We start from the raw sequence: 23,862 nt of genomic DNA on the forward strand, positions 1-23,862 counted from the left end.
TTCAGTAAAGATATGGAGTAGTTCACTTTTCCAAATAATCATTCATAAAATTGCAAAGGATTTTACCATCTACAGTATAGAAGATGAGTAAAAGATACACAGAATCAAGAAAAGCCCTGCAATAGACTGGCAACCTGTCCAGGGCATACCCTGCCTCTCGGATGGATGGATGAATGAATGGATGTATGGATGGATGGATGTATGGATGGATGGATGGATGGATGGATGGATCGATCAAGATAAATCAGTTGGGCTGACAGAAACTGCCCTTTAATAAAAGCAGAAGAACTGAGGAGTTTTCTGTGTCAGCTCAGAGTTCAAAAGCCAGCAAAGCAGACGTAGTGGGGTGCATTAGAACAAATGGCATGCAGAGCCTATACATGATTAAAGCTGAATGATAAATTATCCTTTTGGAGTAACTATCATATGCTGCCATTAAATACCTTTTTCAAGGAAGGCCATACTCAATCAGCAAGATAATTCCAACAATTTTTGTTCATGTATTATAGCAGCATAACTCCGGAAGTTAGATCAGCCCACCTGCAGTTTTTGACATTCTACATTAGTAAGCTTTGTTTTAGAAAAAACTGTGTTTGGTCAGAACGAATCTCGTAAAAGAGGCAACAACGGACATAAATGCACAGACTGGAAGACTTTTAAGACTGGTCTACAAGAAAGAATGAAAAGCATTAAATTTAATTTACCGCATTATCTTTATGTTTACACCTGTGACCACATCACACTACAAAATTTCATTTCTGCATTTTGAGCTGAAATCCAAGTTTCCATCTTGGCATATTGAACATTTTCCACCTACAGCTTTTGCAATTTCTACAATGTAGTCAATACACAGGGCTTTGACATTGATCTGTTTGTATGATCTCCAGAGCCATTTGGAAGCATGCTGTATTTTTAGAGCTTGCAATGACTATTTGTGTGACATTATGCCATTCCTCTTGTTTGTTCCAAGGAGGAGCAGAAGAGTAAAAACTCAGCAGCTCCAAAGAGGAAGGGCTCCCGTGACAACCATCTAGACAAGGAGCCCCCATCAGCCCCAGCTCACGAGCAGAGACCCGAGGAAGGCCAAAGAGAGGATGAGGAAGAGGAGCATCTTTTGAAGACTGAACCAAAGAGACCACAGCATACACACCACCATCATCGCCACCATCACCACCACCGGATGGAGCACCACACTCAGCACAGCCAAACATCCGGTGGGGGAGATATACAATCAAGCAGGGATTACAGCCAGAGACTTTCACGGAGGCACTTCCCTGAAGAGAAGGAGGATGAGGTGGAGGATGCAGCGGAGGGGGATGAGGATGAGACACGCTATAACCACCGTGGCCACAACCACCACCATCATAACAGCAACCACCACCACCATCACCACCACCACCATCATCGTGGGAACAGCCAGCTACATGACAAGGACGACTATGAGCAGGAGCACAATGAACGCAACCGGCAACAAAGACATCACCAGCACATTCCACCACGGACACATCATACAGATCACTATGCTGCACACAGTCATCACAGCTACCACCATTACCACGGCAGAGACAGGGACCGAGATCGAGAAAGAGAAAGACACAGGGACAGAGACAGAGATAGGGATCGAGTTAGAGACAGAGATGCAAGACAGTGGCACAGAGATTCCTATATACACTAACAATGACTTGTTTCCACTGTGGGTTGGCGCACAGTTTTATGCTGCTCATTTTATAATGCACTTATGGGAGCAGATTGTGTCTTCTTTGCAAGCAATTTGTCTCCTCATATTGTTTCCAGTCCTTTTACATCTTTCCCCTCTGTCTCACACACACACTGTCTTTTTCTTGTGCTTCACCAAAAATGATTTAAACAGTTATAGGTTAATCTTTTGTCGTCCGATCCTCTTTGTATGAAAAGATAGATTGCTTTTGTTTGGTTGCATTGTATTGTGTTCTAAGCTAATTACTTCCTTTGCAATTTTCTATGAATCTTTCCTCTTACAATTTCCTACTTTCCAACATTACATCCTTAAAAGCCTGCCATGTTTGTCTATAATCTAATATGTGACATATCACAAATCTCCCAACTCTTTAAAAGAACCATGATTCTGTACAGGAAAAAAAAGTAGATAAATTGAATGAAAACAAAAAAAATAATAATCAGTATCTAAAATGCTGAGCATTTTTCATTCCAACTACAAAGCCAAATGTTTGGCTTTGTAGCTTTATCATGGACTGTGGGCCAAATTTATTATTATCAAATAAAGTGAATTTATTTAAGCGATGGATATTGCTTTTTAATCTAATTAGACAAAAGCATGTTTAGTCTGTTCAGCCATGGGGAGCAGCTACTTTTCTGTGTTTCACTATCACGTCCTCATCTTCCTCTCTTGTGTTTTAGATGGTGCATCATCAAAGGCCAACACTTTCTCTGGAACAGTGGTGTAAAGGGTCTAATTATTTTTCTACATGACTCCAAATGGAAGTTGTATTTTGCTTCCTACTTTTTAGACTGATAATTAAATATATTTACTGACTTATTGACTTGGTCTGTCTGGAAGCATGAAACTCCTAAGGTGACACTGACTTATATGCTGGATATTCTATGCATCTTCTTGTGCTTCTTCTTGGGATAAAACACATTGCTTGAAAAATATCTATGCATTTGTATATACTTCATAATTGCCTTGTTATGTAAATGTAAGGAGAACCAGAGAGTCTGTTGCACTGTTTGGTAGACCTAATATGTATGATTGCTTTGATTTAATAATGTTTTGTACAGCAACCAAAGTTAATTTTGAAAAAAAAAAACTTTCTGTTGTTGAAAATAATTAAAATATAAAATGTTTTTTGGGGGATTTTATTTGAGAATGTCAACACCTGTCTCTCATAATGCTGCAAAGGATTTTTCTGGACATGTCCTCCTGGGAGGACACCCCAGGGCTGACCCTGGATTCACAGCAGGGCCGCCTTAACCTACTGTTAGGCCCCTGGGCTGAGAAGTTTTGTAGGCCAATAATTGCCATTGTCTGCATCTCCAAACCTGTGGCTGTCACCCCTGAAAGCTAGTCCCCGTTCAGCCAAATATTTCACAACAGCAACAACTCTTTGTAGAACCTGTGTCCAGTATTCACATTCTTCATTGAACTGTTTCTTCAGTTCAGAGTCCACTGTCCCACAGTCAGCTGCTTGGTTGATGTAAGCAACCATGGCTTTTCTGTGGATGTCACTGCCTTCATGTTCTGCTAAACGATCACCTGCATGTTTCCAGTCAGAGTAACCCCCATTGACAAATACAGACTTTTCTTTGTTGTCACCAAATATTTTGCATGCAAAACAAAACACACATCCTGCTGATGGTGAGTAACTAAGCCATTCTCTATCCACACACTCTCCATTACTCAGTTTGCGGCTGAAATATGTTTTTGAAACATGTGGTTTTGCATGGTAGCAACTGGTTAATTTGGATCAATCAGCCGTCTCAAATTCTCATACAATGTGATTGACAGGAGAGTTGACAAATTACATAACAATCTCAGTTTTTATGATAATTTAGTCCCAAAATGATAGGCCCATAAACCCCGTGGGCCCCTGGGCTTCAGCCCAGGTAAGCCCGTGCAATAAGGCGGCCTTGATTCACAGATATGATTATAATGTATATACCTTCTAGCCTGGAAACACCTTTGGATCCCCGGGGAGGAGTTGGAGAGCTTCCCTGGGAAGAGGGTGTCAGGGTCTGGATTTCCATCATGAGCCATTTGTCTCAGTGACCCAAACTCAGAGAAATAGAAGAATCGATCTATATATATATATATATATAGATCGATAGATAGATAGATAGATAGATCTGTAACCTTTCCATCTGTAACCTCATGTTAGTACGCAAAGTGACGACATACATACATACATATATATATATATATATATATATATATATATACACACACACACACACACATAGGAATAAGTGGCTCTATATAATCTATAAATGGATGAAAATTAAACAGCGTTAGGGCTTTTGTTTACAATTATCAATTTGACCTAAAGCTTGATGCTAAAGAAATTGATCTTTATATCTTGCATAATGGAGACTTGAGCCGAATCCTTTGTGCCAAGTTTAATGTTTATTCAACAGTGATAAGCAGTGATCTTTTTACACGTCTCAAGAGTACAAGCAATGACCAGCATCAAGGGTATGAGCACCACATTTAACAATTATTTACATTCAATTGTAGGTATAAAGACAAATCCCATGCTAATGATTCCTACTGAGACATCCTAGAGCCTAAATTGTGCTGTTCCGTGAGGTTAGACATTTCCAACGTCGCTGAAACTCAAACTTAGTGATATGCTGTTAAATAACAGAATATATACTGTATGTAGTAAAAAACAAAAAACAAACAAAAGCACTGAAGCATCAGAGTATAGTACATGAGTGTAGTAAATTTCATCTCCCACTAGTTTTTGCAACTTCATAAATCACAGAGTTAGTATAGGCTCAGGGTTTTCTGCATTCTCAATCAGTTTGTTGGTGTCAACTACATCGGGTGGAGATTGTTCGCTGTTGAAGTAGAGTGGATTTTCAAAGGTGGGGAGAGGAAGAGGAGACCTCTTGTAGAGGAAGAATGCAACGACAATCAGCGTGGAAGTTATTGCGATGAGCAGCACAACTATCAAACTTGTGTGGACACGACTGCGATTCTCCGGATCTACCTGAGGTTCTGCACATCCAACAAACAGACGGTCATCAATTATAATATTTGAAAACCAAAACATCTTTTTTTTTCTTTTCTTTTTTCTCTCTTTTTTATTTACTTTAAATCTAAGCACACTGAACTTTACCGCTTTAGATTTGACTTAATGCTGCTAAAGGTGTAATGATGCATGAACTATACGGCTTAAGGAGCTAAAAAAGTTCAACTTACCAGGCTTTGATTTTTGATCTGTGATCGTCACTGTTGGGAAAGAAGGAAAATTGGTCGCATAAACAATTGTCATTTGTTTTCAGTACTGACACACAGTCAGTAAGACTCTAGTTTTAACTTTTTTAGAGATGTTTATCAAGTTACACAAAATGCTTAAGAAGTGATGAGGCATCTTACCTTTGGGTGTTTTACAAATATATGGTCTGTCATGCCATCTGCGACCTGAAGTCCAAGTCCCATCTGAGGTTCTGACGGCTCCATAGTCAGAATCAGGCTCATCTGCAGCCCAGTTAGTGTAGTCCACTACTGTCTTATCTAACCACAACCATGTCCCTAGAGCCAAACAGAAATGCGGCATGACTTTCACTTTGATAGTTAGTTAAAGACTCCTTTTTACATTCTTTTTTATTTGCAAAAAAAAGTTTTATATATATATATATATATATATGTATATATATATATATTTTATTTATTTATTTTTTTTTTTTTCTTTTAAACATTGTGGCCTTACCTTTGTATGTTTTAAAAAAGCCAATCCAGAAAGATCTGTGGCTATCTTGGAATACTTCTATATTGCTTTTGATGAATTGTTGCTCAGATGGTTCTTCTATACTTGCCAGGATTCCGCCTTCAAAACAAAAAGGGAAGATGTAACCATTTATTAGGGATACTTGGTGTTTTTTTTAAGTCATAATTACTGACAATACAGAAAGTTTACAATGGACCCAGAATGGAGTCCATTTTTAAAAGTGTCTCTTACCGTGCCGTACACAGCTGCTTCCAGCATCTGCCCATTCAATTTCATCTGTGATAAACAAATAGCAGTAACCCTTAAATGGCAGCCATGTGTAACTCTGCTGGTACTCCACATCAGTATCTTCTGGACAGCCTCCAGGAAATGTGGTGGATTCTGTTGGTGGCATATCTGTGGAGGACAGTGACTGTTGTGATTATATAATAACAGTATAAAACAAATTAATTGTTCCGTTTTATTAAATGTAGTCACAGTAAAGATTGATATTCTGTGAAACACAGTGTTGTGCTTTAATCCAAATCCTGAATGATGGCCACACTGGGGAATTGTGGGGCCAAACTGAATAGCCCAGCTCTGGAGGAACAATTTGATAGAACAGAGTAACGACTAGATTTTGATGTCATATGATAGCCAGTCATCATTGTCAGCATCGGACATGGTTATGAAGAACAATGTTATACATCTCAATTGAGGATCTATGCAGGGTTTTTAACATCCTAATTTGTAAAATCTGAGCAGACTAAAACTGAAGGCTTCAAGTGATACTTAATGAAGAGCTATATCCAGGGGAAAATGGCTAAACCTATACATTTTTCTATTGACACTTCTAATGTATTTATTACACAGGAAAAAGAAAAACACAACCATATAATTTCAAAATGTGAGGTTGTTGGGTCAAACATATTGTAGCACAGATGAAACCACTGCCCGTGTGTGATGATCACACTGGTACACCTAATCAATTATGTATTGTTGTCACTTTATCAATGAGGAAAAAACTAGTCTGTAGCCTTCTCATTTACTTAGCCCAGAATAATCACAGAATTATTGACCAAGATGTTGGCAGTTATATCTATGAGCACTTGTTTATAGATTCATAAGGATTCGTGTTACAAGGCACACAACAATCAATCAAACACCGATTATAACATTTCTTTACCCGTCGCCATGTCTAAATTCAGGAAATGGAGGCTGAATAAATCTTCATAAACTTCAAAATAACCAAAAGGGGGATGTTTTTTTTGTTTGTTTGTTTTTTTAAATTATATTAACAAACTACGATTGAAGAAAATTTTTTTTCTGTTTCCTAGACAGTCCTTTGTGTAATGTTGCAGTAGTTAAAACAACTTCAGCTAAAGTACCAGATATTTTAACTGATAGAATATAAATACATAAATAAATAATCAATCAATCAATCAATCAATCAATTGTGATGGTGATGAGAAGTAGCTTCCCTAAAGCATCTCTGTTTCGATATGCTAACTAGCCATGTGTTAGTCACTGTACACTGAACACTACGGTTCTGACTTTAAACAACAGAGATTTGGAGATAAGATGTTTTCAGTGGCCCCGATACTGATCATTTAAATAAATCCTGATTGTGAGTCCAATAAAATACTCGCAAATTTGTAAAAATTATGATGCAAGTTAACGTTTCACCCAAAATATTCCCAAGAAAATGACAATATAAACCCAGTACGTCCACTTAAGTTTCAAGAGTAAGTATTATTGATGTGCTTTATTCTTTTCCAGCCATACCTGCTGACCGCATGCAAACGCTGTTCATGGTCTGGTTGCAGAAAGCAGTCCTCCATTTTCCCTCCAAATCTATGTACACACAAGGTCTTTCTCTATTTGGTTCATTTCCAGCCCAGTTGGCCGAGTTCAAGTGCCAACCATCAATATACCTAAAAATGCCATTAGTCTGAAAGCAAAGAAAGGTCACATGAAACTTGTGTGTTGTTTTCAAAATTGCTAAATAAATAAATAAATAAATAAGTAAATAAATACATAAATAAATTTAGTATACTTTTCTGAAACTATGCAGTCCGAAATCAATATTTTTAACAAATGTATTAAGTGTCATGCCACAGTAAGTGGTTGCAGTCTTCTACCTGATTTTTGTTAAGTCCAATCCACAGAGGCGCTTTAAGATTCAAAGCAAGCAGCTCAACATAAGCATGCGTCCATTCATTTCGTAGATTTGCCAGTTTTGCCTGATCCTGTTCACAATGTCTTTTAGCATCATCCCAGGTTAGATTTTGAGTCACAGCTTTGATGCTGTCATTTCCCAGACTTTTGTAGATGTTGGGGTCTATTGGTTCCGGTTGGTCCTGGATAGATGTGTCTGTCCAGAGCAAAGTCAAACAAAATATGCCATGTTTTCATCATTACTGACATTTTTTAAAGGTTTACTAACTTCATAGTAAGACTAGTAAGAAATACTTTACTTAAACATTGTATTGTCTGCCTCTTTTTCTTAGCTTTAACAGAACTAAATAAAAATGGACTCACCAAGATTTTTCTGACAGATAAACCCACTGGTGTCATTGCAAGACTTAATTATCCATTTACCCATCCCATAAACTGAACTGCTGGTCATCAGCACACACTCATCCTGGTAGGGGGTGATAAGATTTTCAGCATGCCATTCAGATTTTTCATTAAGAAAAGTTTATGTTTTCTAATGCAATAATTTTTACAAAAGACAACGTAATATCCACCTCATTCCATCTTTGATAAAATGACCCAGGACGACGCTGGCTTTTCTAAGAAGCAAACCCAGAATAAATAAATAAACAAATAGATAAAAAGCTCCTGACCACAAGATGCAAGCAAAAACAGCATTTACAGCTGGAGGAATCTTTGTAATGAATTTGTGCCACATTTAAAGTGAATCTACTTACAGAATAACCCCAGTTGGTATATTGCCTGGATTTTCCATCAGCCCAGTAAAATCCATCTTGTTTCAAACTGCTCAAACCTATCCACAGCTCTGTAACTGATAATTCGGCCACTTTTGTAATCAGAAATGCTGAAAATGCCAAAAACAATAAATAAGTCACAATTTAATTTCACTTAAATATACAAATTTTCTATTTTCATTTGTTAAAATTCAATCATGCCAACAGAATTAAGTAAAAACTAAATAAACCAACAGCTATGTTAAAACAATTAGATACAGCTAACCAAGGACTGTAATCTTTTTTTGCTTTTTACATTTTATAAATAATGATTCATACCAGTTTGAACAAATTATTTTTTTTTTTTATCATTTTGTGGTCATGTGTTATTTACACTGTACACATGTTAAGTATAATGTACAAAGAGAAGCAGAGCAAACCTTGAACTTGTCTGTTGAGAATGGAGGCTAAATGGCCTTGCATCCCTATGCAATTTTTCCGCGCTTCTTCCCAAGTGGTCTTACGTTCAGTAATGATGTTGTAACACTGTAAGTTAGAAATTTTATATTAAAAAAGTGTAAATAGAGTTGTTGTAAGTTCATATGATTCATCGTGCATGTCCGATATATTCACTAACACACACATTTCCTGCTTTAGCTAATTGTGACAATGCCCTTCACCAAATATGCAACAGAATCCATCCATAATCGACTTATATGTTTAAATGTGGTTAATCAGGTAACACTTATCCACCAAGCTGTGTACAAGTAGTCATGGTCTTGGATTAATAGAGCTGTACCATTTATATTATATTCATGCAATTCATGAAGAGACACCTATGTCAAATGTTAAATTTGAGTCTCTTAAATTCAATTCAGCTTTATTTGTATATCGCCAGCTCACAACAAAGTCATCTCAGGGCACTTAACACACATAATTAATTCAAGCCAGTTCACTGTGATCCCAAACAAATCCACATTAGTCCTATTAAAATAACATCGTCCATGCAAGCCAACTCATAAAAAATAATAGCCTATCTAAGGAAACCATGCACTCACTTACTACTTTATTGGGACAACGTTAGATGGTGGTCTGACTATGTTAAAAAAAATTCATACAGAACCTTCAGTTAATTTTTGCCTGGTTTCATAACTTGACTTTTGGTTGACGCTTTCAGATTGACAGTCACAATTTGATGTCAACAACATGAATCCACAGACCTAAACTTGACTAAAATGTATTGTCTTTTATTAACTAATTGTGGCATGACAATGACATGTCATAAAAGAAACACCTCAAAAATGACCACAATGACTTCAGTGGACATCAGTGGCCTCCACCTGAATCAAGCAGATGTGATTGAAAGGAAGAGTTTTAGCATGAATGTGCAGCAGGCAGATCAGCTGAACTTATCATGGCATCATGTTTACAAGGATAAAAATCTCAGAAAAACATGCAGGCATCTATGTTTATAAGCTGATTATGATTTCTGACCTTTGTGCCAAATTTAATCCATGGTGATGAACAGCCTCCACGAGGAGGAGCTGTTGGGGCTGCGGTGGCATTGACTGGTGGCGAGAGGGTTCGTTTACAAATAGATTGAAGCTCTTTTCCGCAATTAGATGTACGCCAAAAACCTGCAAAAACAAACAAACAAACAAACAAACAAACAAACAAAAAACAGTATTTATCTTAGATGTGCTTGGGTTAATCCAGTTTTTAATCTGTGTGCATGGCCTGGTTGCTCACCCATGTGATAAGTCATAGAAACACAGTTCTCATCATAGACCTCAGAATTAGGCTGATTCTCATCCCACCTTTGAAACGATACAGGAGTGCCATCCATCCACCTTTAATACAAAATAAAATTAATTTGAATTATAATATGCAATTATAAAATAATGTTTGCTTGACATCAGACTTTTTCCACTTTGATGCATGTTTTTGTTTCCGGTGAATAAAGAGAAGACAGATGACAATAAATGCAGTTAAAATGTCTACAATAAAATAACTGTTTTAGATATTTAAAAAACTTTGCACAGTTAAGTGCCCAGTTCAGTCAAACTATTGTGAACGTTATTTAATGCTTATCCCAGCATGCATCAAGAACCGAAGTACATCCACAGTGCAACACCGTAGTCTGGGTGAAAGAATGCTCATGATATTTTGCCACCGATAACTTTCTTTGTGGGAGATTATCATTTATGTATGTATGGCCAAAATCACAGCACAGATGTTGCCTTGAAGATATTTGGATGCTGATTTTGACAGACTAAAGTCTGGATTTTATCAAGCAGAAGGTAACTCTGGAAATACTTTTACCCGTTGGACAAAACAAACAGAATGTGAACAATAGCAATTTTGTTGGCAATTCAGATGTATTAATATAGATTAATTCATCAGTGTTTTTACATGCAGATGGAACTTCAGAGCATGTGCAGAGCGTTTAGGCACCAGTATAGTTGAGTGTTTATACTGTATGTATGAGTGATTTAATCCCAGTATATATAAGTGTGTTAATCATGATTTGAGAGCTTTGATTTGATTTTGTACAATTTTAGTTGGACTTAAATTGACTTGCATGCTGTGACCCAGCTTGAAGTCCTTTGCATTAATACCTATTTAACTAATTTCTCTTTTCTACCCATCATTAAATTGTATTTCCTTTGTAGTATTAGCACTTACCAAAATGATCCATCAAGATCCACAGACAAACCTATATAATATCCCCCATAGCTTCTGGATACCTGTTAAGAAAAAAATATAAATGAAAATAATAAAAACCTTTCTAGCTAATAAACTGTGTCTATGGATCAAACCCTAAATGTGTCCCTTGGCAAGATAAAAAAAAACAAAAAAACACCTACCTGTTTCCACAAGAAGATGCTTTCATCTTTACTGCTGATTGATGCTAAGTCGCTGTGCCTCTGCTGGCAGAAGTGACGAGCTTCTTCCATGGACTTTGACATTCTGTTGATAAAATACTGTTTTCCATTCCACACAATCCAACCATCTGCAGTAACATTATAGTCTGTAAAAGTTTAGAGACATACTGCATTAATGTTTAAATTCCAAAAACTGTTGCATGTTATTAGTTTGATCAGGACATAAAAAAAAAACTACTATCTGCATTTTATTATAGAAATATGAAAACTTTTTGTAACTGGTGTTGTAACATCACATATGCATAGATTCTGTGTTTCTCTGAGTTTTATAACCAGTAACATATAAATATAAACTGATCTGAACTATTTATACACAGACAGAAAATACATGCATTTCTTTAGTTTAATGAGACATTCAAATAGTTTTTGTCTTTAGGCAACAATTTACCAAATCTGTCAGGTCCATTAGACCATTAGATGTATGTCTTAGCAGTACAGTGTGGTAAACAAATTTTCTCTGATTATACAGAAAAAAAGATGAATACGTTTCTTGGATAACTCTTGGGGTCAGAGAAGGAAAATTGTCACCTGTTTTTTGTATTTCATCATGGTTATCCAAAAAATGAAAAATAAATTCACATGAAAACTGATTAATTAAATTGTATAAATAAATAAAAGAGCTTGTAAAATCATATCATCAGCAATGATCAACACTTGATCACATCTACGTATATGATCAAGTGTTGCTCAATAAAAGTATGTAAACTCTCAATATCTTTTCACCACAATCTCAAGTCCTTAGAAAGGCTATTTGTGACGTTCCAGTTTAATTTGAGCTATTCATTTCCTTGAAAGCGTCATCAGTCATTGTGAACTTACCGGCTGCTGTATCATTAGGAGGTGGCTTTGGAGTTACTCCTGTAAGAGTACAAAGAACAGACTTGTGATTGAAGAAAGAAATTTCTTATTAACAGCTGAGTACACACTCATACTGCCAAAGAGATTCTTGTCCAAAATGTCCTCCATTTGTTAGATACTAATTCTATACTGAGTATAAAAGGTAAAATAAATTAAAATTGGAATAAAATTGTAATAATATTTATATGAAATTATTTTTCAGAATTAGTAAACTTGCATCAAATCAAGAATCTTTTCTGGAGATGTATTTTTAACAAAATAATGCTTTTGGGAGTGCTTTGCATTAAAACTTTACAGCCACACATAATTGGTAACCTGCAGTAAACAGTAATACACACACATATTTTATATTTTGTTTTGTTTTCATATAGGACTTGTTTGTTTGACATTAATTTAATTTAATCAATAACATGACGCGTAACCTAAAATTGGTGCATATTTTGGTTTATATTGTGGTGTTATGATTTTTTTGTTTTTTTTAGTTGTTTTATTGGCTCCGTTCCTTGGCTTGAACCTGCAGGTGGCTACGAAGCAGAGCCAGCTAAGTGGAGGAGATTATACTCCAGCATCGATGGCGGGGCGGGCTTGTAAGTTTTCCTTTGTTAGCTCAGTTAGGTTTTTGTGTGTTACCCCTTGTGTGTCTTTTTGTGAGACACAAGAAACATTTCCTCAGCTGTACCTGCTCGGATTTGACACAGCCAGTCATTGTAACTTTCACAGTTCAGGTCGTTCCAAGAGCCTTCCTCGTCCCAGTCGTGTATCACAAACTCAACACAAGATTCAGCATTATTGAAATTGTTCGGTTCTCCGTCCTGCCAGTGCTGGTAGTTAAACTATAAGAAAAAAGAAAGAAATAATTCCATTTTATTTTATATATATATATATATATATATATATATATATATAAATACTAAAATAGGAGTAGAAGATGTTTGCAAAACTGATCAACTAACCGGGCTTCCATCACTCCATGCATAGCCAACGTTTGATTCAGGGACATGAAGTCCTATCCAAGCTTTTCCCGCTCTTCTGTATATTAAAGAAAAATTAATAATACAAATTATCACATGCATATATTTCTTTGAAGGCACAGTGTGCAGGATTTAATGACAATAAGCCCTCAAATGGCTGAATAGGTCTTGTCTCATCCTTCTCTTCCATGGATGTGATAGAAACTGTGGAGGCTGCAACAAGCACCACAATAATAGAAAAAAAGCTATGCTAGAAAAAATGTTCTCTGCTCCTTTAAAATGCACACACATACGTACATAATCATTGCCTTTCACTAATGTACATAAATTATTAATCGCAGGCTGCAAGGTGGTGTGGTGGTTATCATTACAGCCTTACAGCAAGAAGGTCACTGGATTGAATCTTCGCAGGAGGGAGGTTCGAAGTGTGGATTGTCTCAGGGTACTCCGGTATATCCTATAGTAGATATTTATCAGAAATTATAAGATGTCTTTCTTCTAAAGCTCTCGTAACATTTGTGGCTCTAAACATGTTTTATTTTGCTTGGCTAAGGGAAAATGGGTCTTTGGATTGTAAAGGTTGGACACCTCCATCACCTCTACAAGATTCTTCAAGATGTTTTGTGTAACTGGGTGTCACATTAAGCTGCAGACTCTTGACTCAAAAACAAACTTAGCCAAAATCAAAAAGGAAATCTCATTTTAAGAAAATAGTTCACAAGTCCCCATATCTATGGGGGAAAGTATTTCTTCTAATCTTTGGGTTATCTTTGACCATTCTAAATGACCCAATTTCTGTGAACTATTCGTTAAAACGTGTCTGTCTTCTTGTTAAGTTTAGGATGGAGGAAACAACAAGTCCATAATTAATACATAAAAAAATAGACAAAAACTGGCAAGAGCTTGTTTGGATAAAATGTTTGCAAAAATGAATGCTTTTTTCACAGAGGCAGTGGCCGACTCATTACTGTGAAAACCAAAAAAAAATGTTGATTTCTGTGGAGGTGAAATATAATGTTAGCCTCCATAACATAACAAAGTGCATGTTTGAATTGTTTGAGTGTTTTTCTTCCACCTAAAGTGGGACTTCATTAAGTTTTGTTGTATAGATGCCAATGTTGATGCAGAATGGTGTTTGTCTTTTGTTGGTTGGTTTGTTTCTTTCTTTTTTGCATATTAATTAGGGCATCTTCTTTTCTTTTTCTTTTTTTTTCTTCTTTATTTGGGCATCTTTAAACAGTATTTAACCTGTACTCACCGTCCCACATTCAGGTCAGATGCACCATGCATACTCAACAAATCTCCTCCTATGGCTCTGCAGTAATCTCTGGCTTCAAACCAGGTCTTTTCACTTGAGCGAGGCCCTGTGAAAAACTTAAATGGAAGACCAAATATATCTCAATATGAAAATGTATAGTTTATACATTTTTACATACAAAAATAAGTAAAAAGAAGAGGGTGCCAGTATTTATGGATGTATACAGCATACACAGCATGACCAACCACTCACCACTAATTTCTCTCATATAAATAAATCCACTCTTCACTATTTAAAAAGCACTAATATAAAATGGTGAATGTGATGGGACAGTGGTAGAGCAGCAGGTAGGTATTTTGAATATTCTAAATGTTTTCATTAATCTTGATTCAAGTTGATCCTTTTTTGTACCTTAGTGCAGATATTTCTTGTTCCTACTCGAGTCCAACCCGCTGCACACTGGGGAGGAGTTTGGGTTGGTGGTGGTACTGTGGAAACTGCCCCCTCTGCCAGGTGTTTGCAGATGTATTTCTCCTGATTGGTGCATGGCAGCAGATCCCAGAGTCCAGCTGAAACCCCAGTGGCCATGGCAACGCAGCCTTGTCCGTAGCCTTTACGTTTAAGGGAAACAATAGTTAAATTTCAATAGATGGCTGCTGTTTGTGCTTGCACTGAAGGATGGAATTTCATATCTTTGCACACCTGGCATTCCAGCATTCCAGTGAGTAAATCTCACATATTCTGCATTGGTCCATGAAAAAACATCAATGTTATTCATATTTGACAACCCGAGCCAGAAGTGTTTCTCTGGTCTCAGTCCCACCAGGCTCACGAGAAAGGCGTTATCCACCCTGCAAATATTAATACAAATTAATAGGTGTTTTGTTTAATTCAAATTAATATACTCTACATTACGTTATTGTATTTGCATGTGAAGATTTACATATTAACTCATTAAATATTCTTACCCATTAGTTACGTCAGCTAGGTAGGACTCTGACGTCTTGCAGTCCTCTTTAGCCTCATCAAAAGTCTTTGTCTCAGTTCCTACAAAATAGCAATAGGAACCATGTTTTCTCCAACCCTGAAAATAGAATAAACACAGATAAGAACCAAATAGTTTAAATTTAAATTTAACATAATTCATTTCATGTTATTTCTCTGTATCTCTTGAAATTACAAATATTGATTTTTTTTATATTATTTTTTATGTGTCTGTGCGTAAAACTACTTTTAGACCTTAATGAACACAGTTATCAATTAATTTTACTCACAGCTTTGCAGCCAACATCCAGCTCTACTTCATCTTTAGTTCTTTCAGTGGCACTTTGCTTCATACAAATAAATCCATGTTTCTCATCACACAGACGATCTGCCCAGTTCCCCTTCTGCAGGACAAAAGAATATCATAAAAAGCTTATAAGGGTGGACTGGACACTGCAACGTTCTACCTGTTATTAATTTTATGTTTTTTTCTGTTATTTCTTCTCTTAAATTGACTCACTTCATCATTGTACATGCTTTAAAATGAAGCAAAAACATTAATAAAAGGATGTAAAATTATGTTACAACTGCCCTATTTCATGACAGCAGTTTTCTGGGTGTCATGTCTTCGTGGAAAATGACGTCCAGTGAGATGTAAACAAATGTTGTAGTGGGTTCCGTTTTTGGCATATATAAGCAGTGATTGGACAGTTATCTTTTCAGCTTGACTTTGAATTGACTTGAATTCTGTAAAGGTGAATAAGGGCAATCAACTGACCTACTTTGTAAATTTCTAAACAGTTCAGTCTTCTCTCATGCCATGTAATATCAGGTATGTTAAAAAAAAAAACTATGGTACTGACTCTACTGATGGCATCATGAGCTTTAAACAAAGTGACTATAATCAGATTCATTCACATGTATATCTAGGTAGGACAAATAAGCAAATCATATTCACAGTGCTCTTACCTCCTCTCTAATGAGAACACAGTCTTCTCCGTCTGAAGAGACAGATGGTTTTCCAAACTCCCAGCTGGTGAAGCTTACAGTTGAGCTGTCACTCCAGTCAAACAACCTCTCTGTCCTCCTGTCATTCAGTCCAATCCACAGCTCATCAGTGGATGCTGCAAACACAGGCATTTAAAAATGTCCCTTAGCAAGCTGCTTTGTGTGCAGTAGAGTTAAATTAGTTATTTGGTATCATTTTAACATTGCTAGAATCTATGGAAAACAACAAGACATACAGCAGTGTGCAGAGTTCATTATATCTGTCAGGTGTTGTCTGAATCCTGTTTATGCAATTATGGAGAGATGTACTGATGAACTGTATTTAGTCATAATTGCTGGGAACATAATTACAGACTATTATTTTCTCTTACTTATTATTGTTTGTTCTTTTCTCACACAAAATACAAAAAGTATATTTAGGTTGGACTAGTATAAAAATATGATGCAAACAGCTTGTTCTCCTAGGTTTTTCTAGTATATATATTATTAAGAATCAACATTTTCTGTTAAATGAACACATGGACAATTTATAAACTCCATCAGAGTCAGCTGGAGCTAGATAGTGAATGCTCAAATTAAACTAGGCTTTAAAATTCATTTAGTTCAGATAAAAGAAAGATAACAGTTTTGATTAATTGCAAAAAAAAAAACAAAAAAACATCCTGCATCCAGGATCAGTCTGAAAAAAGTTTCAAAATGCCCGGAATCACCACAAGTGGATAACGTTCTGGAAAGTTAAATATTTTGCCTTAAAAGTACAGCATTTTATTGTCAGTAAGCAGCTTGAGGAACAGTAAAAGAAATGGTATATTCTATATATCCATCAGATAAGTTCTTGATACCGACCAATACATGGCCATCCGGGAAAAATCTATAATTTTCTTGTATTTTTTTCAAGGAACGAGGTTATCACAAACCATATCCCAGCTGACTGATGACAAAGCTCTGGTCCTCAATATTACGGATGCTGGCAAGGTCCCCTCCCTCTTTGCGACACTCAGTCAGAGCGTTGGGCCATGTCTGAGGAGAGCGCTGAAGGTGGAAACAGTGGCCATTGTAAGGAATCCATGGATCTGAGCAAAATCCTTGTTCAGCTGATGATGAAAAGAACACACACACATAAATTGTATGGCAGATATCACCCACTAAAATAAAGAGACATTAAAAGTAACCAAATAAAAGTTAAATATCAGAGTAAAATAGATTTTTCTTTACTCTGTGAGGGAGCTGGTTGAGTGCCGCCTTTGTAGCAGATGTAGCCCAGTTTCTTGACACAAGATGAACTCTGCCATGAGTGCTGGTAAGCAGTGTCAAGAAGTGCACAGTTGTGTCCTGGATTTGGAAGGGGGTTAGCTAAAACAAAATGTTGATTTCAGTCAGATTTTATGCTTCGATAGTGGAGCATTCCTGTCATATTGGACATATTGGATATTGGATATCATATTGGACAGTGGAGCATTCAGTCATATCAACATTTTCATGGCAAACAAAAAAACAAAGACAAAATGATTAATATAGCTTTGCCACATCATGAAATATCACAGCATGTAATATTTTAAGTAAAATAAGTTTAAACTGTTCATTTGAATAAACTCAATTTGAGATTTATTGTTAAAAAAGACAAACTGATTGATAGAAAATAGTGTTGGCAGTTATAAAGAAGGTTTTGTTACAAAGAGAAAAATACATAAAACTAAGTATAATGTCACTTTGTTTTTGGCAGTTTGGGTGCAGTAAAGTTTTAAAAACAATACATGAAATATTTCAGGCTTTGACGTATTCTCCACTAGTTATAAAATAAGTGGTATTATTCTATGCATGTGGGCTGAGGTATGCAAATAATAGTGAATAAAGGGATTTGGAATTGTTTTTAAGAAAGAAGGTCTTGAGGATTTTAGTGTTCAAGTCAATGCCTATCTCCTCCAAATTCCACCTCAAACAAAACTACACTGAATCCACAAAGTACTCATTTTCAAGCATTAGCATTCAGTTGAACTATTGTTTCGTGCATAAATGTCAATAATATATTATCGGTTCACAAGCTAGTCACTTACTTTGGCTTAGCATAGCATGTAAGGGTTTTATGTGAGCTTTTCTCTGAATTCAACTTGTATGTAGAAATCATAAATGATAACCTTCCGACTGCAACAAAACAATGTAGTACATGTAGTTTATGCCACAGTCCCAGGGTTTGGGGGTCCAATGTTTCAGTTTCTTAGACTTTAACATAATGTTTTCTCAACTTCTTCCAGTTTTTATTGTATTAGTTTTATTGTAGCTGTACTCCTGTTCAATTAGTGTTTCCATTCACCTGATGCCCAGGTGGCATTAGTCCCTAAGTATAGCAGCTGTCTGTTTTGGTCTCTGCAAGGTCATTGTGCCAGTTTGTTGTAGTTTTTATGTCTCATCCTAATTTTTGGATTTGTGTTTGTAGATTTATTGAATATAGTGGCAGAGCTTTTCGTTCACTGATAAGTGACTTGCTTAAAACCATCTTTTTACTTCTTTCCTTCCAAGTCCTGCATTCAGGTCCTCCATCTTACACCATGTCCTTTAGCTGCCAGTTTCACACTCATGCTGTTGTGTTCATGATGACCCATAATAAAAACATTGTTTTTAACTTGTATGTTTGATTTTGTGTTCTGAAATGCATCAAACAGCACTGTTTTTGTCATAGAAAAAGCTTCAAGAAATCACAGTTACATTATATGTAAAGACCTAGTTACAGAGCTGTACTTACACTGACCCCATGAATTTTTTCTTTTACTTTGATAAATGTTTGTTCTGATAAGATGTTGGAGACAGTGAAAACTTACATGCTGCCCAGTTTAGGTAGCGGAAAGGTTTCCAATCAGTCCACTGCCAGCCATGTTCTGGGTCCAAAACTAGCCCAATCCAAAGTTTGGTTTTGCTTGAGCCCACAAGTGCTGTGGTAGATAAATGGAGACAAAAGGGGAAGAGTAGAGAGTAAAGACTTTGTTCCTCTTTTTTGTTGCTTAATAAAAGCAACAGCAACAAATAATACACCAGGCTAGGGGCAGAAGTTCCTAAGTAGAGAGTGTATGCAGCCACCTAGATGAAAAGCTCTGTTTTTGCATCGCCGCTTTTGGAGCTTCTAAAGTTTCTGTGAACTTGAAACTAACTGAAAAATGCAGGTTACAGCCTAGCATGTAGCACTTAACAGAGTCCTACTTAAAATCGTCCCTTGTTTAACTTAAAACAGACCATGCTCCTTCTAACAGTAACTCTTGCACAAGACTTTAGCATTCATTGTACTGTGACCTCTGGATTGTGTCATATGCTGGCTTCTCCTTGCAACTGTCAGACTGAGCTGTGAAACATTCACCCACTGGCAGTATAAATGGTAGTTATTCCTTTGCAGACACTGCAAATTTGAATGAAGAAACATTTAGCTGCATTTATATTTTAATTAAGAAAGCAATAAGTAGAAATATCAGGCCGCCACATGTTGTCCATCCTAAGGAAGGAAAAAAATGGTGCAGATGCATCTGCAGTGATGAGAGCAGACGTGTGCTGCAGATTTATGTGCTGACTAAGTTGGAGTGGATTTGACTGAAGTGTTTTCTCTTAGTGCCAGAGATAATAAGGAGCAGCTGACAAGGATGTGAAACAGCAAACATGAAGACACTCTGTAGCCTCTTATATCATGATGGCTTCTAAAAAAGATCCCTAACTGTAAGTAAACATCAGTCAAATTCACATTGACCTCTTTTATGATGCTTTTTGTTTAATTAATGATATTCTGAATCATCTTCATTTGATTCAGAGAATGAAACTATGCTTTCTCCTCATTTGCTCTGCTGTAACTGCATCTTTTTAACTCTATGGCTTCATTTGACTCATGACTGTGTTTGCAATGGTCAGTATTTAATAAAAATTATTATTGTACAAGACAATAGACTGAGTTGTGTTACTTTTGAAGTTGCAAGTATCCAGCAGGTGGCACCTTACCTGAGATAAAAGCCTGCTCGTGTGGATCGGTGATGCTGACTAAGGTGGCGGCCTGCTGTTTGCAGCTGATGTCAGCTTGTGTCCAAGTCAAGGCCGATTGCATGTTCACCTGGTAATAGGCTCCAGTTGCAAAGTTTTTGGTCCAGTGGTCTGTGGCTGTACAGTCAAACAAAAAAATTGTGTCTCAAGTCAATCAAATGTTTTATTACTACGTTCTAGCATTGTGTTGTTATACTGTTTGCTTTGTTTAACATCTCGTTTAAATAATTCCTTGGATCAAAAATGCTGTGCATGGTTTGTATCTACAAGATAATATAGGTCATGTTAAGATGGTTCTTATTCACTGAAGTGAAATTTAACATAGACAAACTTACAAGAAGTTGGGCAGTATCCCCACAGCTCATGCTCATATTTGGTTTCAACTGCACACCAGCTGCGCTTTGATGAGGCGTCAAATAGAGTGCAGTCTCCAAACCAGCGGTCTTTGTACATGAAGGGAAACATGCAGGTCCTACCAAATGCATTTCCACCGATGGTGTAAAGCTCTAGAGAGGAAAAAAGGAGGTTGATGATCTTAAATCACAACAGAACTTGTAAAAAACAAAACAAAACAAAAAAATGCCTAAAAAGACTGCTTTACCAAAAACTTCCTGAACACACAAATGTCACTGTAAGAGTTGACCTGATGTTTAGATTCAGTAGATTTTCCCAAACTGCCTCTGATGTGAGTCATCTTAAAGTAAAAACTTTCCTTTATCTTTAGATATATAGAGGCTACATACACACACACACAGCATGTGTTGTTCAGTACCTCTGTGTGTTCTTGTACAGGCACCACTGGATGTTCCTGTGATTGTGAGGTGGTTATTTGGCCCAACAGTTTTGGAGAGAGCGATCGACTCATCAGCTTTGAGTTCAATGTAGAGCTGTTGGCCTTTGAGGGCGAGCAGCGTTCCGTTCCTGCATTCCCACTTCTGGAGGTCGCTTTTTTCATCACAGTCATATTGGTTCACTTCACTGCCCACCGTCTTGCCCTGCGCTCCAAGGCACTTTTTGGTCAAGACAACAAAAATGCGGTTCTTGGATGTCCAACGCATTTCAAGGCAGCGGATAGATCTTTTCATCAAGCAAAATCCAGTGGCTTTGTTAATGAGTGAAAATTGGGAATCTGTAGAGAGAAATACAAAAGAGAAAAAAAATTCTAATTACTAAAAATTACTAATCATGTTATTGGACTGGATCTTTGAGTATAACATTTTTAAGTATCTTTGCTTCAGATCCTGCTGTGAAGGTTCTTCCTTTATCCTGCAAATGAAAACTAACCAAAACGTTTGTTGCTATTATTTATTTCTATACTTTCTCTAATTGTTGATGTTTCTTTTTTACATTTATTTTTTTCTTGCAGTTCTTCTCCCTTCAATACACGTTTTCCTGTTTAACTCAGAAAAACTAAAATTGTGATAACATATCCTTAGAATTACTTTTTAATATAAATGAATGGTGCCAGAAATTAATTGTGAAAGTTTAGATTTTGAAAAAAGAATCTAGAAATATTTTATGATATTTAAAGTAAGCCTTTTTTTTAATCTTTGCATGTTATTGGTGTTTAAAGTCATTAAATAAGATTATTAAAAAGAGTGTGAGAGTAAAAATTATAAAGCTAATAAGGATTGTTGTAATAAATCAACATTAATATCTATTGATGATTTTAAAAAAAATGTTTAATAATATTGTGACGCAAAAAAAGCACAAAGTTATACTTTACCATTTTCTGTTGCTGTTGAATACTGAGGTGCTGGGATAAGGAGCACAAAAGCTGCTAAAGTTATCCTTGGTGTCAACATTCTTCTCATAAGTCTCAGGGTAGCAGACATCATTCCCGCATTGCAAGCGGAGGATATATGAGCATCAAAATGAAAAAGGAGGGAATCTTAATAGCACACTGACATGCCTTTTATTCTCTCTCTCTTCCTTTTCATTGAAAAAATGTCCTGCTTCAGATTGGCATATTTCAACATTTTGGTTCAGGATTGGGTGGGTGGAGTGTGTTGTTGGGAAGGAAGTAGTGGCAGAATGCACACAAACACACACAAACACGTGCTTTTTTGCTCGCACGGATGTCACTCTACAGAAGTAAAGGCGCCACAGTTACTTCCCATCTAGTGAAGAAAATTCATGCTGTATAGGAATCATGAAACATATCTGATGTATCGCATTCACCCTCACAGCTTTGGCATATAATAATGATTCATAATAGCCTATAAGTCAAAATACACAAGATTTTACTCTCTAGACAGGTAGATACAGTGGTCTACCTGTGTAAGTGTACATTACTACACAGTAGGATACATGTAGACAGATACAGCACAAAGATAAATATGGCTCAAAGATAGATTTATATACAAATAGCTCAACAAAGACAATTCAGGTCTCAGGACAATATCGTAACTTTAAGGCAGCATTAACATAACCTTTTCATTTGGTTGTGTTTAGGTTGTTTTTGGTTGCAGGAGCACTCCCCAGGAGATTATATAGATTGTCATATAGTTCATCAGAAAAGCTTTTGTCATAGAATGTTAATTTAAATTCAATGCTTTGACTCCACAAACCTTTTCCAAGTGTTCCTAATGCAGAAAACCTCCAGCAGTGCATTCAGAATGTTCCAGTTTGACTACAGTAATATTCTCCTTTTCATTAGAAACTCACATAATAACGAGGCATCACAGTCATTTGGATGTCATTCAAGAAAAGAAATTTAAGAGACTGAATGAAAAATTTCATTTTGGATTGAAATATGACAAAATGAAATTTTTGTTTATCGTTTAGATAGATAGATAGATAGATAGATAGATAGATAGATAGATAGATAGATAGATAGATAGATAGATAGATAGATAGATAGATAGATAGATAGATAGATAGATAGATAGATAGATAGATAGATAGATAGATAGATAGATAGATTTGAAAACAAGTCACTATTTGGTGGATTTGGTGGGAAGTGCTTAAACGTTTTGTGCTGCAATGTTGCTGCAATTCCAAAACATCACCATCAGCAAGTTGGCACTTAGCTAATGAGTCTGGACTACATGTACGTTCATAAAAGTTGTTCAAACTATGCATGCTTGTATAGGCGCTATAAAAATATGCAGTCTCTGATACATGTATGAACACATACACTCTTGGGATGCAAGTTTGTGTACTTTAATATTTGATATTATAGATGTAGAAAGTTTCCAATATGTTATTTTAATTTTGCTGATGAAAAGAACATCCTGAATGTAGCAACACAATATCCTGTGTTGGAGTGGAAGCGCTGAGATGTCGAACTCTTCCTTTACATTTATCATAGCATGTTGTATTTTCACTTCCTCTTCAAGTTTTCTCCTTTTTCAGCTTGAGGGCTCAGCTGAAATCTGACTCTGTGTGGCTGTAGTGATTGTATATGAAGAGGCCTGTACGAAGCTGTTGCACCGTTAAAGCCTGAGAGAAAGGGGAAAACCTATT

General features: G+C 36.4%; 2 protein-coding genes across 6 annotated transcripts in view; one reads left to right on the top strand and one right to left on the bottom strand.

The window, feature by feature from the left end:
• The window catches only part of cacnb2b (calcium channel, voltage-dependent, beta 2b), a 42,642-nt gene extending 40,423 nt beyond the window's left edge, over positions 1-2,219 (top strand). For all 4 annotated transcript variants that reach the window (XM_041993321.1, XM_041993322.1, XM_041993323.1 and 1 more), the window contains one exon: positions 971-2,219. In XM_041993321.1, coding sequence (XP_041849255.1) covers positions 971-1,675 — 705 coding nt within the window. In that variant the 3' untranslated portion in view covers positions 1,676-2,219. The remainder of the gene's footprint in view (positions 1-970) is intronic.
• Positions 2,220-4,100: 1,881 nt separating this feature from the next.
• Positions 4,101-22,310, bottom strand: LOC121644726 (macrophage mannose receptor 1-like). Of its 2 annotated transcripts, XM_041992884.1 has the most exons (32): positions 22,121-22,310; positions 21,167-21,523; positions 20,730-20,900; positions 20,356-20,511; positions 19,200-19,310; positions 17,599-17,736; positions 17,301-17,477; positions 16,345-16,499; positions 15,666-15,779; positions 15,360-15,475; positions 15,094-15,242; positions 14,803-15,002; positions 14,392-14,507; positions 13,513-13,590; positions 13,116-13,191; positions 12,842-12,995; positions 12,124-12,162; positions 11,227-11,390; positions 11,045-11,106; positions 10,109-10,209; positions 9,854-9,996; positions 8,800-8,905; positions 8,363-8,490; positions 8,180-8,224; positions 7,971-8,073; positions 7,571-7,803; positions 7,215-7,380; positions 5,682-5,846; positions 5,433-5,549; positions 5,099-5,254; positions 4,922-4,951; positions 4,101-4,717 (listed from the first exon to the last, which is right to left on the bottom strand). In XM_041992884.1, the coding sequence occupies exons 1-32, from the start codon at positions 22,230-22,232 to the stop codon at positions 4,476-4,478; spliced, it is 4,380 nt and encodes a 1,459-aa protein (XP_041848818.1). In that variant the 5' UTR covers positions 22,233-22,310; the 3' UTR covers positions 4,101-4,475. The 2 variants fall into 2 exon arrangements, with proteins under 2 accessions (XP_041848818.1, XP_041848819.1); XM_041992885.1 differs by lacking the exon at positions 13,513-13,590 and having other exon boundaries at positions 22,121-22,309.
• Positions 22,311-23,862: the final 1,552 nt, after the last annotated feature.

Source organism: Melanotaenia boesemani, chromosome 8 (assembly GCF_017639745.1).
Source record: "Melanotaenia boesemani isolate fMelBoe1 chromosome 8, fMelBoe1.pri, whole genome shotgun sequence".
NCBI lineage: Eukaryota > Metazoa > Chordata > Actinopteri > Atheriniformes > Melanotaeniidae > Melanotaenia > Melanotaenia boesemani.